This window comes from Crocuta crocuta, unplaced genomic scaffold, assembly GCF_008692635.1.
Source record: "Crocuta crocuta isolate KB4526 unplaced genomic scaffold, BGI_CrCroc_1.0 scaffold64, whole genome shotgun sequence".
Lineage (NCBI taxonomy): Eukaryota > Metazoa > Chordata > Mammalia > Carnivora > Hyaenidae > Crocuta > Crocuta crocuta.
Genome location: NW_027530640.1, coordinates 3,428,905 through 3,443,328, shown reverse-complemented (window position 1 = coordinate 3,443,328; position 14,424 = coordinate 3,428,905). Strand labels below are relative to the sequence as shown.

Sequence of the window (14,424 nt, the reverse complement as noted above, 5' to 3'; positions counted from 1 at the left end):
GCGCTGTCCATTTACCTTTTGCTCTCACTTAAGTGCATGCAGTGTCTCTTAAAATAAGAGACAATTTTCCATTTTCTTTTGAAATACTAGGCAACATTAAAAGAGAATGAGGCGCCTGGGTGGCTCAGTCAGTTAAGTGTCCCAACTCAGCTCAGGTCATGATCTCACAGTTGATGAGTTCAAGCCCTGTGTCCGGCTCTGCACTGACAGCTCAGAGCCTGGAGCCTGCTTCAGATTTTTTGCCTCCCTCTCTCTCTACCTTCCTCTGCTCATTCTGTCTGTCTCTCTCTCTCTCTTAAAAATAAAGGAACATTAAAAAAAAAAAAACTTTAAAGAAGAGAATGACAATTTTTTACTTTAAGAGAATGACATTAATGAGAATGAGGTAGCAATAGAAGAGTAACCCCAAGAAATGTTCTTTATTGAAAAAAGCAACATTCACAGCAACATGCATAACATACCACCTCTTGTGGAAAACACAAATTCGGGAGGGGAGCAATACTATACAAGCACAATCAAACATGCAAAAGAAACTCTGGAAAAAAGAGTAGACATTTGGTAGAGGGAAGGCCTTTCCAGGCAGATGAAGGACAGAAATTGAAAGCTTTTTAACTGTAACTATTTTTATGCTTTGTTTTTGAACCATTTAATAATATTACTGGTTCCAATCACCAAATAAATTTTGAATTGTAAACAATTTAAAAAACCAATGACTCATTTTAATAAATTTTAAACAAACTTTTTAATGCTATGGCTTTGGCATGACTTTTCTTTTTACATTTTAAACCATAACTGTTTCATCCATGAGTGAAGCTTGCCTAAAACAAATGTATTTATGTAGCCTGGTAATACCTACAGCACAGCCATACTCCTACCAGCTTAATCCGAGAGAACAGCTTTGCAGGCCTCACACTTCCACTGAGAAGCACTAACAAAGGACTGCAAAGCTGAACATGGTGTCTGGCTTCATCTCCTCCTACCCCTTATCCTCTCTGATCCCACTCTCCTGGCCCCTTATCCAACGCTAGCTTCCCTTCTGCCTTCTGGCAAATTCTTGACTTGACGCCTGACTGCTTTTGGCTGGAAAGTTTCTCCCTCATGTGGTTCAAATACCATCTTCTTAGCAAGGCCCCCCTAACCACCCTATTTCACACTGCACACCCACAGTCTTGTATTCTCTTGGCCTTCCATCGGTGATTTACTGTCTTTCCCCTCTAGAAAAGAAGGCAGCGATTTTGCCCATTTCTTTATTTCTTTTTCTTTTTCTTTTTCTTATAGTGCTAGGAGAATCGGTTGTTCAATATGTATTTGTTGAATAGATAATAAATAAAACTCAATGTATTCAAAATGGAACTCCATTTTCCTCACCCTCTGCCCATGCCTGAAACACACCCATCATCCACACTCTCCCTTCTTCTTCTATCCTCTGTCTCTGGGAATAGTACCAGCACATGAATCCAAACCCCAGGAATTCCCTTGTAACTCTCCCCCATTCCACCCTGTATGTAACCAATCACCTACTTCTATCTTTCATCTTTTACTCTTTCATCAAGACTCATCCTTCATGGGTCTGGTCCCATAGCATCCTAACTCTCTTTTGTTACTATCCCTTGGGACAGAAGCTTCCAGTCCATCCTTCCATGCTACAACCATTACCTGTATAATCTGATCATGGTGTTCACCAATGAAAAGAATAATCTTCAAAGCTCCCTATGATCTATGGAACTGATTTTCCACTCTGACTCCTCACGACAATTGCCCAGAGATTTTTTAACAATACTACACAAGGGCTCCATTACTACCGTAGTATCCAAACCAATGACATCTCTCAAAGAGAGTCTAAGAATCAGTGATCCATAAGGTATAATCCTAAACCTCTGAAGATGATACACAAGGCCTTTCCTGAGTTCTACCAACCACTTTTGAGCCTCATTTCTCCTACCTGCAGACATTCTGGAAGCAAACACACTATTTGCCATCCTGTTCTTCCACCTTTGCCTCTGATGCATCCTGATTTACCAGGCAATGCACCCGTGCATGACATCTAGTTTGAAGGAAGTACTGTGCTTGGCTGTTCTCCTTGGAGACTTCTTCCCTTATATTCCCGTGTATCCTATATTTTCCTCCATTACCAGAGTCAGCTATAGCATGGGCATGGAAATACTTATTGAAAATGACTGGCTGAAATCAAATTTACCCAAATAAATTTTTAAATAAGTTACTGCTCCTGCAATCAGACAGAACCTATGTTATCTTTTATCTTTTGGAGCTCCAAGTCAACAGTCAATGTTAATGCAATCAAGTCAATGAAAACATTCCACCTATAATTTTAAGAACTCTATTACTGTACATTACTCAAACAGGTATTAAATATTAAACAGGTATAAAAACTCAGGCTTTGCATGGGTTAAAAAACACTTTTTTCCTAAGAATATTTTAAAATCTATCTTTAGGGGTACCTGAGTGGCTCAGTCAGTTGAGCTTCCTTTCAACTTTGGCTTGGGTCATGATATCACGGCTCGTGGGTATGAGCCTCGTGTCAGGCTGTGAGCCTGCTTCAGATTCTGTGCCTCCCTCCCTATGCCCCTCCCCCACTTGCGCTTTGTCTCTCAAAAATTGGTAAATGTTAAAAAAATTAAAAAATAAAATAAAATTGATCTTTAATTTAAAAAAGAAAAGAGAGTAACAGGAGAACCATGAAAATCAGACCATAAGAAAACCAACAGTTATGAATGATGGCTTTAAATTTATTGTCTTGGGGCACCTGGGTGGCTTAGTCAGTTAAGCGTCCAACTTTCGTTTAGGTCATGATCTCGCGGTTCGTGGGTTCGATCCCCGTGTCGGGCTCTGTGCTGATATTTAAAAATAAAATAAAATAAAATAAAATAAAATAAAATAAAATAAAATAAAATAATAAAATAAAATAATAAAATAAAATAAAATAAAATAAAATAAAATAAATTTATCGTCTTAAATCCAGTCACTAACTCTTTGGAACAGATAAGTAACAAACAGACAGAAATGCAGAATGCTAATTTCCCTCCTAGGATGTACCCTAAGTAAAACAAAACAGAAAGTCATTTTTAAGGAATAAAGAATGGACTGGATATGTGAATACAAAAAAAGCAATTTAAAGAAAGTTATACCGAGGTCTAAACCTTAGAGCCACATTAGAATCACCTAGGGAGTTTCAAATATCACCTATGTGGCAAGCCTCACCTGTAAGATTCTGATCTAATGGGTCAGGGATGGGTTCAGCATTAGAATTTTCCAAAGTTTCCCAGGGGATTCAGTTGCGAAGTCAGGCTAAGGAAATACTGAATCAGCACGTTCCCTGCTACAGCAAAGCCCATCTTTCAGAAAGCAACTGCAATAAACCCTTTCCAGTCAATGTTCTCTCTTTCCCATGAGGGTAAAAAAGAATATGAACATTGTGCACTGGAAAACATTAATAGTAGTTAAGAGTTATACTGGACTTATTATGTGTCAAGCATTATTCCAAGACCTTCTAATACGCTGACCTTTTTATGCCTCACAATGGCTCTGTAAAGTTGGCACCATTTTATACCCTTCTGCTTCTGCAAAAATAGCTAACAGCTGCAGAATACTTAACACTGGCAGGCATTATTCTGAGTGCTGTTATATACATTGATTCATTTAATCCTCACAACTGTTATAGGAAGTGGGTCCTGTGATTATATCAATTTGACAGATGAGGAAACTAAGGCACAGAAAAGTTAAGTTACTGTCTCAGACCTTAGAGCTAGTGAATGGCAGATCTGCGACTTGAGGCCAAGTATTTCACCTCTAGATTTGATTAAAAACCAGAGTCCTGGTGGCCTGTGCTCTACAGAAGGCAAAAAAAATATATTTAGATGCCATCAAATCACTAAAGGTGCCTTTGTTTTACTGCTCTTTAGAAAAGTAATGCAAACGAAAGGAAGATGTTCACCTAAGAAAACGCAGAGGACCATGGGATCCCAGGCATGCATCGCTAGCGAACCCAAGTGGAGCTCTCCTGACTTAGAATGAAAGAGAAGAATTCAGAAGGACGACAAAGATGGGAAACCCAACTCTGTTCAGACGTGAAAGCAAGACACAGGTTAGAAGCAGGGCGCCCTCCTCCCTGTGAGCTCCAGGAGGATAAGGAAGGTCTATGTGTGTTCGCTGCTGATGGAAATGTATTTGGGCGAGTGACAGCAGCTGGCTATGTAAGATGTGCGATGACTGGGTTCTAAGGCAGACTATTTTAAATTTATTTTACCACTGTAATGTTTCTCATACTTCACAACACTCATCATGGATATTAAATATCTTCGATCCATATGCAATTTATTTCTATACAAGGGAACATTAGATTAAAAAACATTTTTTCATTAAAACGTTGATTGATCATTCCATATTTTCATTTGGGCAAGTTTTACCTAAAGTTAAATTTATATTTATATAAAACTTTAATAATAATTATATAACTTATGTGATTATAAATTATCAAATTAATGAAAATAGACATTTCTAATAATCAACTCAACAGCGAGGGAACCACACTGCTAACTCTAGGCCAAGTTAGGAATTCTCTTGGACGTCACTCTGTGCTCCTCAGGTGGGACAGCTCCTCAGGTTTGATTTTCCATGTGTAGCTAGTGTTTCTATCATCCTCTTGATTAGCAAAGCACAATCACGTATCTGTCCTTAACCAATGATAGCCTCTGGGTTCTCACCAGAGTCACATGTGTAACTCAAATGTACTGTTAGTCAACCTAGTAGAAAACATCTTAATGAGAAGTAATATCCATGAAGGGCTTTCTAAAAGCTATTCTAAATTTTAAACTAAAACCAAGTAAGGTGGGAGGCAATGGTGCACTTGAACATGATTGCATTGTCTCTAAGTAGAACTCCTCATGCAGAACCTCCATCTGTGTTGTGCTCTTGGTTTATGTTGAGGTGATTTACAAGAAAGACTGAAGCAATTCATAGTGTTCTACTCACAGAAGTGGTGCTGAGTTGTTGATTCCTCAGAGCTTTTCTCCGTTCTATGGGAAAGAGCTCTTTCAGGTCCCCGTATCTAGGTAAAGTTCTCTTTACTGCCAGCAAAACAGGAATGCCATTCAAAACATTTGAATTTAATGTTATTGCATATTATTTTTATTAGCATGCATACGTTTTTAAACTACCTCTTTTTAATGAATGAAACTTAAAGAGACAATGAGAAGCTCAGATGCCACTGACAGTGAAGAAAGACAGAGCTTTAAAAATTATAAATGGTGAATAAAGATTTTAGAAACTCAAGGTATTAAGAAATCCATTCATTAGTTAGTTCCAAAACAGGGTTTGCTGATTTTTTTTTTAGCATTATTTTGATTTAGTTAATTTAGAAACTTATACTGTACTATAAATGTCCAACACCTTTCTAAGACAGGGTCACCTTAAATGCCTGCCATCATTCAGAATGATTTGTATGTGGTTAAACCTTAACTAGAATGCTGTTTAATAGTTAGGATAGTAAATGAAGAGAATGTTAGAATTCTGAGGAACTGTAACCCCTTAATTTTTCAGTTTACTCAGGCTTTCTTACTGTTCAATAATATCAAATAATAACTCAGATGACTAAAGAGACTGAGTTTTTTATTTTAATGAAGTTTATGGTTAGCTCAAATACCTCATTATTAAAAGGCACACCTTTGCTCAAAACAAGTAACATGCCATAATAAAAGTAAAATGCCGTATTAGTTATGTTACTGAATACATTTCTTTGTATAATGAGAACTAATTCACTGGATAAAAAAGAGACTGAAATAAATGTTTCTAAAAACATAGGGTTTTGTTTTTGGAGACCAAGACAAAGCAAGCGGAAGTAAAAAATTGACTTGGAATTTCTTCAGGATATTAGTATACTTATGATCAATTAAGGAGGAAGACTATCCAAAGCTTTTAACCTAAAATAGTACTTAGGTACTACATAAGAACCACACCACGTTTCTCCTTCAACTTGGAATACAATTTTATTTTGTACGAGGAAGAAAACAATGTAGCAGAAAAGAAACTGCATAAAGTCAATGTAGGATGATTTCATCTGACAAGCGGAATGGGGGTGGGAAGGGTAGGTGTGAGCAGCTTACTGCTTTTAGTTAAAAACTAAACTGTGAATAAGAACCAAGAAAAGATGTTTGAACGACTGAATTTTAGATCCAAATCCCCACTTACGCTTTTCCATACATATTAACATACTCTGGGGGCATAAACCATGTTCATGATACAGCAAAATTAGCGTTGCAGAAGAGTGAAGCCCATAAGTGACAGGAAGATGCCAGAAGAATCTGCAATAGCCCTTTAAGAATGCCACAACTATTTTAACCTTAATGTTATGTTATGTAGAACTTTTATGTAGTTAAGTTGTTTATGGTATAGCTCTCTGGTATTATAAGCCCAGAGAAACACTTCCAGAATATATCCTTTTGTGAAATAATGGAATTTTCTAGGGTGTTTATAGCCTTTAGGGGGCCAAGATGAGACATAAGGCATTCTGGCTTGAAATTAACTCTTTAAGGAATCTAATAAAAAATCTGTTTAGTCCTAAGAAATGGTTTTTTAAGCCCACAGAGAAATATCTTTATCAATATAGAGCTATATTTTATTTGAAACAACATTTAATTGAATGAAATAAAGACACATGCATTCTCTGGCTCCATTTAACTGTAAACATTAAAAAGATAAATACACACTGTTTTGAAGAGGACTCTTAGATTAAATGTAAAACTCTCTCATAGGGAGAAGAGAATCATTGAAATTAAAATTACTTTAATGTTTGAATATAAAGGATCGCAGTAAAACAGAAACCAAAGAAACGGAACTTGTAATTCTCCTAAGACACAGGCTGAAAGTGAATTGGCTGAACTTTTTTTTTCAAACAGTGAGGACTTTCTAGTTCCTAAAAATACACCTACAACAAAGGAAGTGTAACTATTATATGATACACAATTCTAACAGCCAAGTTGGAAAAAAAATTCTTCAGTAAATTACAGTATTTAAAATACACATCTCATTCTCACCAGAAGATAACTTCATCTTCTAGAGAATATTTTAATAAAAATTTCACCATGCGGGTTATCTGCCTCAAAATATCAGGACTCGTATGCATACCTGGGCCAGGCAGTTAAAATTAACATGCAAGGAGAGCCTGTTGTTAGAAATAGGACATGAAAGGGACTGAAGACTGCTGGCCTCTCCTAACGGCATCGAAAAACAAAAACAGAAAACCTTAAAACACTCCATGAGCCAAACAATGTTTAAGAGCCATATGCAGCCTCCCAAGCTGCCAGATTGCAGCTCAGAGAACTAGAAAAACAGTAGCCATGATACAGCTCTACCAAAAACGTGAACTTAGCCAACAGTAAATGCCAATAAATTCTCACACTCAGAGTGAATAAAATAGAATGATTTTTCACGAACATGCTTTAATTAGTAATCTTCACTTACACAATGTGAGGTACAAATGAGTACAACAGCAACCCATGAAGTGTGTTGATTATTAACATCTGCCATATGTCCTTGGACTCTAGACATTTCTACCTCCAAATAGCAAAGGGAGAATCATAATCCTGACTCTCCGATGGTCTCAGGCACTCAGAGAACCAGAACATCTGAGGTTCATCAGCAACTCAAGGCCTCTTTACTCAAAAGAGGTCAAGCCATTCCTGGGCCCTAAGCGTGATCTGGGTGCACATCCTGTGATAGGCCAGAGGGGCTGGCCTTCATAAGCACAGTAATTTATGGAGAACTTGAGGAAAAGTGGTACATATCAAAATGCATTTGTAATCTATTTTATGTATCATTAAATATAGAAAGAAAAAAGTAAAAGGGGAGGGGATGACAGAAAGAGAAACAAAGCAAAAAGCCCCCATGCAATTTTCCCAGACCATGAGGATTCGGGGAGGAAGTGAAGCTATCCATCACTTTGTGAAAAAGTGAGCATCACAGGAATAGGTTCTAGCTACTTGAAAGCCAATTTCCTGGGTGTTTAGATATAGGTTGACTGCAGAATGAGACACTATAACTTCTGTTTCTACTGGAAATTCCAGAGAAACTCAGAAAAAGAGGCTATCGTTCCAGCAACCAATCTAGAAAGCCAACAGTAATTTTTTTTAATATAGAGTCTGATATGTTTAGGATTCCTTAAATATGTATATTAGATCATCACTTGTTAGATAATATTTTCCACGCGGTTTCTTTAAAATAAACTATTAATATGGTGCTCAAAGACTGAAGGAAATATTTGTAATGCATCATTTAAACATGCAGACTTCCATGTTTTATAATAAGTTCTACTGACATTGACTCCCCAGACTTCTAAAATACTGAAAGATATTGATTTCTTGGTCTTTGCCCAAAAAAACCTTAAAGTTGGATTCTTTAACTAAAAAGAACTCAGTTTTAGTTGGACTCTTTTGATATAGATAAATCATCATTACTAATAATTACTAAATGAAATAAGATATCAATGAATCCATGTTATGTATAATACACGATCTATTCAGCAACAATTACTGACAATTTACTGTGTGCTAAGCACTATATGAAGGGCTTTACACAGATTATTTCACCATTTCCTTTAATCTTCTCCAAAAACTATGTAGTAGACACTGTTATAATGTCCAATTTCAATTGAATTAAATAAGGCTCAAAGAAGTAACCAGCAAAAGACAATGGAACTCAAACCCATGTTCAAGTTTATCCTCTCCCTTAATTGTGCTAAATTGTGTATAAAACAGAGAAAGTACACTTTCACTGAATGGTAAAGAATACTAGAAGATTCCTAGGTTTTATAAAAATTATAATTTATCATAAAGAAAAGCTACATAGTCTCTATAGTTTAATTATGTGTGTCCAATCTTCTTCCTGGAAGATCTTCAAGCCTGATTATCATTTTTAAAAGATAGTATTACATTATGAATGCTACATATATTTAAACCTAAAATTCATAGACAGTGCTCTTAACTCTGAAAGAATTTTTATTAGGAGGAAAAGCCAAACAAAATCCTGAAATCCATGAAAGGTATAAAGGAAATTCAAGATTTTAAGAGAATTCTATCACAGATGGCTCTTTTAAAGGAAATAAGAAAACAAAGTTAAAGATCACTTCATAGCTTGTTATATGACCAGTGTACAATCTCATCTTTACTGAGGATGCCAATGTACAGTAAAATAGATTACTCTTTTCAAATAATGTGAATAGTAGCAAAGAATGGATATCATTTGAACTAACCTAAAATCGAAACTGGAAAACCCAAGTTTGACTGTGATCCAACTGATCTACTCAGGAGTCTCATAAAACACAGAACACATCCTAATATTAAAATTCTTAAATTATTACTGAATGGTGTATTTATCATTACTAACTTCATTAACAGATGCTATTTAATAAATATTTTGGCAATGAAATTTTCCATCATTCCTTTAAATAAGACCTTGAGACTTAGTATTACCAAAGCAATGCCTCCTAGATATACTGTTTAAATAGCTCTTTAAAAACTGAAATTCCAAAACAAAGGAAATTCTATGTAGTTATTTAGGAAAACATAAAGTCAACCTTCTAAAACAGCACAACTTTAGAGAATATTTTTTTTGCTAGGAAAAAAGAAATGATTTCTTCATATAGATTGTGAACTCAGTGATAGCCTAGTATGAGTGTAAATTTAAATGTATTTTGAAAAGTTAATGAAAATACTGTGGTCATGAGGTTACATCTTGTAAGATTTGGAATCCCTTGGTTTATCTGTTCTTTTATGTCAGTTTATGATAAGACCTAAAGTTCCACTATAAAATGCCTATATTAAAAAATAAAATATTATGTCAATTCTTGAGCCATGTAGGTCACCTGAGTTTATTTTACCTCCTGGAACATAAATGGGTACACAGCTAGATGAAGACTGTACTTGCACAGCAGAATCAATGAAAACTTGAAGGGAAGGACATTTACATGAGAGATTTGTTAAAACTTTCTATGTGATGTTAAGGCAATAAAGTATCAAATAAAACGATAAATTTCCATCTCTATTTTTAACTACAGATAATTCTGTTTACTCATCCCTACAGAGTAAATGTCTCCAAAGTAGTATCTTCATATAAACAAAATCAACCTAACATGTTTTCTATACTGTGTATTTATTTTATGGCTTTCAGTTACTTTTATATTAAATGGAGAAACAACTATCTTTCGGTGAGTTTATTCTAAAATACCTATTTTTAACTATAATGTTCTTACATTGCAAACATTTTTATTCTACAGGGTAGTCATAGTTATATGGAAGAAAAATTATGATTTTATGAAAATGAGGTATATAACAATTTTAAATTTGCGAAGTACATATTCCAAATAACTATTTATTGATAATTTTTACTTTCTGTAATAGATAGGAAATATTCCCCAAAGTGTAAATACTACAAAGTATTAAAAATAAAGCAAAAGTAACTAAATTTTAGGATTATACTTCCAAAAGAAAAATTAATGGGACTGTGTAATCTTGAGGAATCATGACTTCACAAGAAACCTATTTTCATGTTTCTTCTATGTGGGGAGACATGAAAATTTTGAAAAGATAAATAAAAGAGTTAAGTTATAACTTAAATATGTGTGTATTGGGTAACTGAGTATATCAACTCCAACGACTTGAAAACCAAACTACTCAAAACTGCAATATACTATTTAAATATTAAATCAAATTTTACTAAGACTAACCTTTAGAAAAACTACTTGAAACAAAATTGTATTTCATTTCAAAACAAATTTCTGAAGGAAAAAAAATCCCAGAGTATTTCATAAAACTACTTATCACAATAAAAAGAACAGTTCATAACTCAGAATATATAAATAACAGCTGCTGTTCAGGAAATAGAAAGGCAGACAGCGACCAACTGTAGTCATAATATTAAAGTTACTTAACATCTTCAGAACTTCTATTTTCCCAGAGAACTAGTTCCCTTTATCTTGTGAATAAATCTATCATAAATGATAAACTATGAGTTAACGTTTCCTATGATTTAAAAAAAAATACATGTTAAATTTCCACATGAAAATCTTCCATGAAAACCTAAACTATTCGGAAACAAAGAGACGCGATTATATACCTCATCAAAACAACAACAGCAACAACCAACTGAGTACCAAACGCTCCAAGTCACAACCCAAGAGAATAAAATTAGTCCTCTTGCTAGAGACAGGGAATGGATAAGCACATAGATAAACACCAATAAAGCAAATAGAGGAGAAATAGCATCTTGCAGATAATGTGATCATATATACAGGTTCCTGCTTAAAGGTAAGGGTCATGCTGATAAAAACAAAAACAAAAACAAAACAAAAACGCCTCCCACAGGCCTCGGCTCTGTGAAGCAAGTTATTCCCCACAATCACCCTTGTGTCCATACACAGCTGATGCTGTCATTTTCAAGCAAGAGAATACACATAGTCATTGCCCCAGACAATAAACTGGCATGCATTTATAAATATGTGAACACTTTCATCACAGCCTGTCTTACCTCATAAGACCAGACGCACTGAGTTCCACCAAAGCGTCGAACACACCGTCCTACTTCCACGTCCTCATGGGTCGTGTACATTTCTCTGAGGCATTCACCAATATGTGGCACCATCCTCCTGAGAACCTCTCGACTGAAGATCATGCCAGGTCCTCCCATACAGAAGTTCTCTCCAGGCTCCAGCCCCAATTTGCCAAGTTCTTCAATGTTCCCCAGGCCAGTCTGGCCCAGGTAGAGAGGCTTGCTGCTATTCAGTGATCGAAGGAACTCTTCTAACTTATCACCTACAAAGAGAAAGGCGACAATCTCTCCTTTTCCTAATTTCATAATTATTTGGAACATACAAAGGAAAGGCCTTTCAACCTCGTGCACAAACTCCCCAAAAGTCATAATACAACTGAAAGGAAGAAAAACCTCTCTGAATATTCTATTATTTTAAAACTACTAAATTTCAGCTACTAATCAAGTCATAATAGAATGTTACTAACCTTTTAGTAAAGGTCGCTGGAAAACCTCAAGTGTAACAATCATCAGGCTTTTTTTTAATAAAAGGTGAGATTATGATAAGGAGAATAATGATAAATTTCTTAGCATATCTGAAGTAATGATAAAATTTTCAGAAAATAATAATAGTTATATTTAGCGTTGATTGGCAGATTGTTGATATCCGGTAAGTAGTTTTTCCTGATAATTTGGTAGTGTTTTGTCCTAAACTAAACTTCAGTCACATACAACACAAAAATTGAGGAAGATAAAGAATATTAAAGTTGTGTTGGAATTTAACTTTGGAACTTTGAAAAGTACCATTTTAGAAAAAATAAATATTTGTTAAAATAATGTAATTGGTTTCCTTATACTATGTTAGGTTCATCAAGAAAAACCATTTAAATGGCAAACTGTGTAGCTGAAATAAGTTCAAACACATTTGGTATTCTACAAAGTGATACAATGAAGTAGCCACCTTCTTTATATTCCGAGTCAGCATCTTTACTATCAGTTTTTGATGAGAACCCATCTGCAGTCATTTATCTTGATGCCACACCACACACACACACACACACACACACACACACACACACACACACACACACACCCCTTGGATTTCAATGAGGTTCAGCTGACTATTATTGGGTTTTTAATTCAAAAAGCATTTCATTCAGGACAGAGATGGGAAGAATATGGCACTTCAGTGTTCTGAAGGACAGTCTTTCAAGGCATTAAGAGAAATGACAGAAGTCGTGCATTTTAGAAATTCTCTGTGAAGTGTGGCAAACTTCACAAAGGCCAGGAAACCTCTGTGACTTTAATGACACACAGAAGACAAGGGGACTAGAAGGAACTATCACTTATAGGTATAGATATCTATACATCTTTTTAAAACTTTTTTTATGTTTTATTTTATTATTGAGACAGAGAGAAACAGAGTATGAGCGGAGGAGGGTCAGAGAGAGAGGGAGACACAGAATTTGTAGCAGGCTCCAGGCTCTGAGCTAGCTGTCAGCCCAGAACCAGACGCGGGGCTCGAACTCACGAACCACGAGATCATGACCTGAGTCGAAGTCGGCCCTTAACCGACTGGGCCACCCAGGTACCCTAATATCTATACATCTTAAATCTGTAAAGATCGTGTATTCATCAGAAACGCAATCATTTATTTTTGTATCGAATTACCAATGGCATGATTTCACTCTTCCCAACCTAACCCCAAGAAATCTCTAGTTATTACCCTACACTCACTCCCTTATCCAAAATGGATTTTGTTTTTTCTTGAATCGTGTGAAAGAGTACCTGGATCAGAAGAAACCGATGAGGCTTTTGAGCCTTTCTTAACAGTAAGGAAGGGCTGCCCCCCTTTGACCAAGAAGCTGCGAAATGTAGGAAGCAAAGGAGACCCTAGTTCAACACAACCCAACTATTTTCCTTGCGTCCATCTCCATCCCCACAGCTGGCGGTACTGGAAAGATTTACGCCCGCTCGTAGGAACTTCTCTCTGCTGAGTTTAGAAATCCTTGGCCAGAGCCACCCACACTGAGGGCGGAAGACCGCGCCTCTTTTAAAACTAAGTTTTCTCCTACTGTGGCTGCGCGTGGTTTTGGGGAAGGACTTCATGCCTCTGCTTATCGCCGCCGCCACCAAGATGGATTGGAAAGGAGCCACACTAGTGCATGCTAATACAGCCTGGAGCCCCTGGGGTCTGGATGATCCACCCGCGCTCTTGCCTTCTTGCGCACCACCGATTCCTGAAAATGCGCTCCTCCGCCCGGGGTTTTATTGAGGTGGGGCAGGGGGCGGGGTGGGGGTTAGGGGCCGACTCTGTGCAACCCTGTCGTGGCTGGAAGCAGGTGCGCGCTGGAGCGGTGTGGGTGCTCAAGGGCTCCCGGTACGTGGGGGGTCGTAAGAGGGAAGGATGCGCGGAGGGAACAGAGTGAAAATAATTCATCTCCTCGTTTCTGAAACTGCGCTAGATCCAATTAAAACAAAGGGATGTGGGATAAAGCGAGAACACCCTTTTCCAGACCGGCTCTCGCCCGCTTCCTCCGTCTTCCCTTCCTTCACTGAGGACACGCCCCTCTGGACAGACTGGGAAGCTACCACCACCCGGGCTTTCAGGAGAGTAGGAATCGCCTTTGGTTAACCCTAAAGTGCCTTTCCTCAGCCTTCACACAGAGTAAAGACTAGGGGCAAGCGCTGGGCGGAAAAGAGAACAGCAAGAGTGAGGAAGGCGAATAAAACCGGTCAGGTGTGAGGAGGGTCCAGACTGCAGCGGAAGAGAAGAGGCTGGACTGGGAATGGTGGGCGGATGCGAGGGGTGGGGACCGCGGGCAGGGGCTGCGGGAGCCCTGAGCGCGTGCTGGCAGCCCAGCAGAGAGGGGCTGGGCAGAGATGAGG

The 14,424-nt window shown here is 37.2% G+C and overlaps 1 protein-coding gene across 1 annotated transcript in view; it reads right to left on the bottom strand.

Moving 5' to 3' along the window:
- Window positions 1-14,424, bottom strand: part of CHSY3 (chondroitin sulfate synthase 3) — a 282,944-nt gene that overhangs the window by 267,690 nt on the left and 830 nt on the right. The window contains exon 3 of the mRNA XM_077768868.1: window positions 11,536-11,821. Coding sequence (XP_077624994.1) covers window positions 11,536-11,821 — 286 coding nt within the window. The remainder of the gene's footprint in view (window positions 1-11,535; window positions 11,822-14,424) is intronic.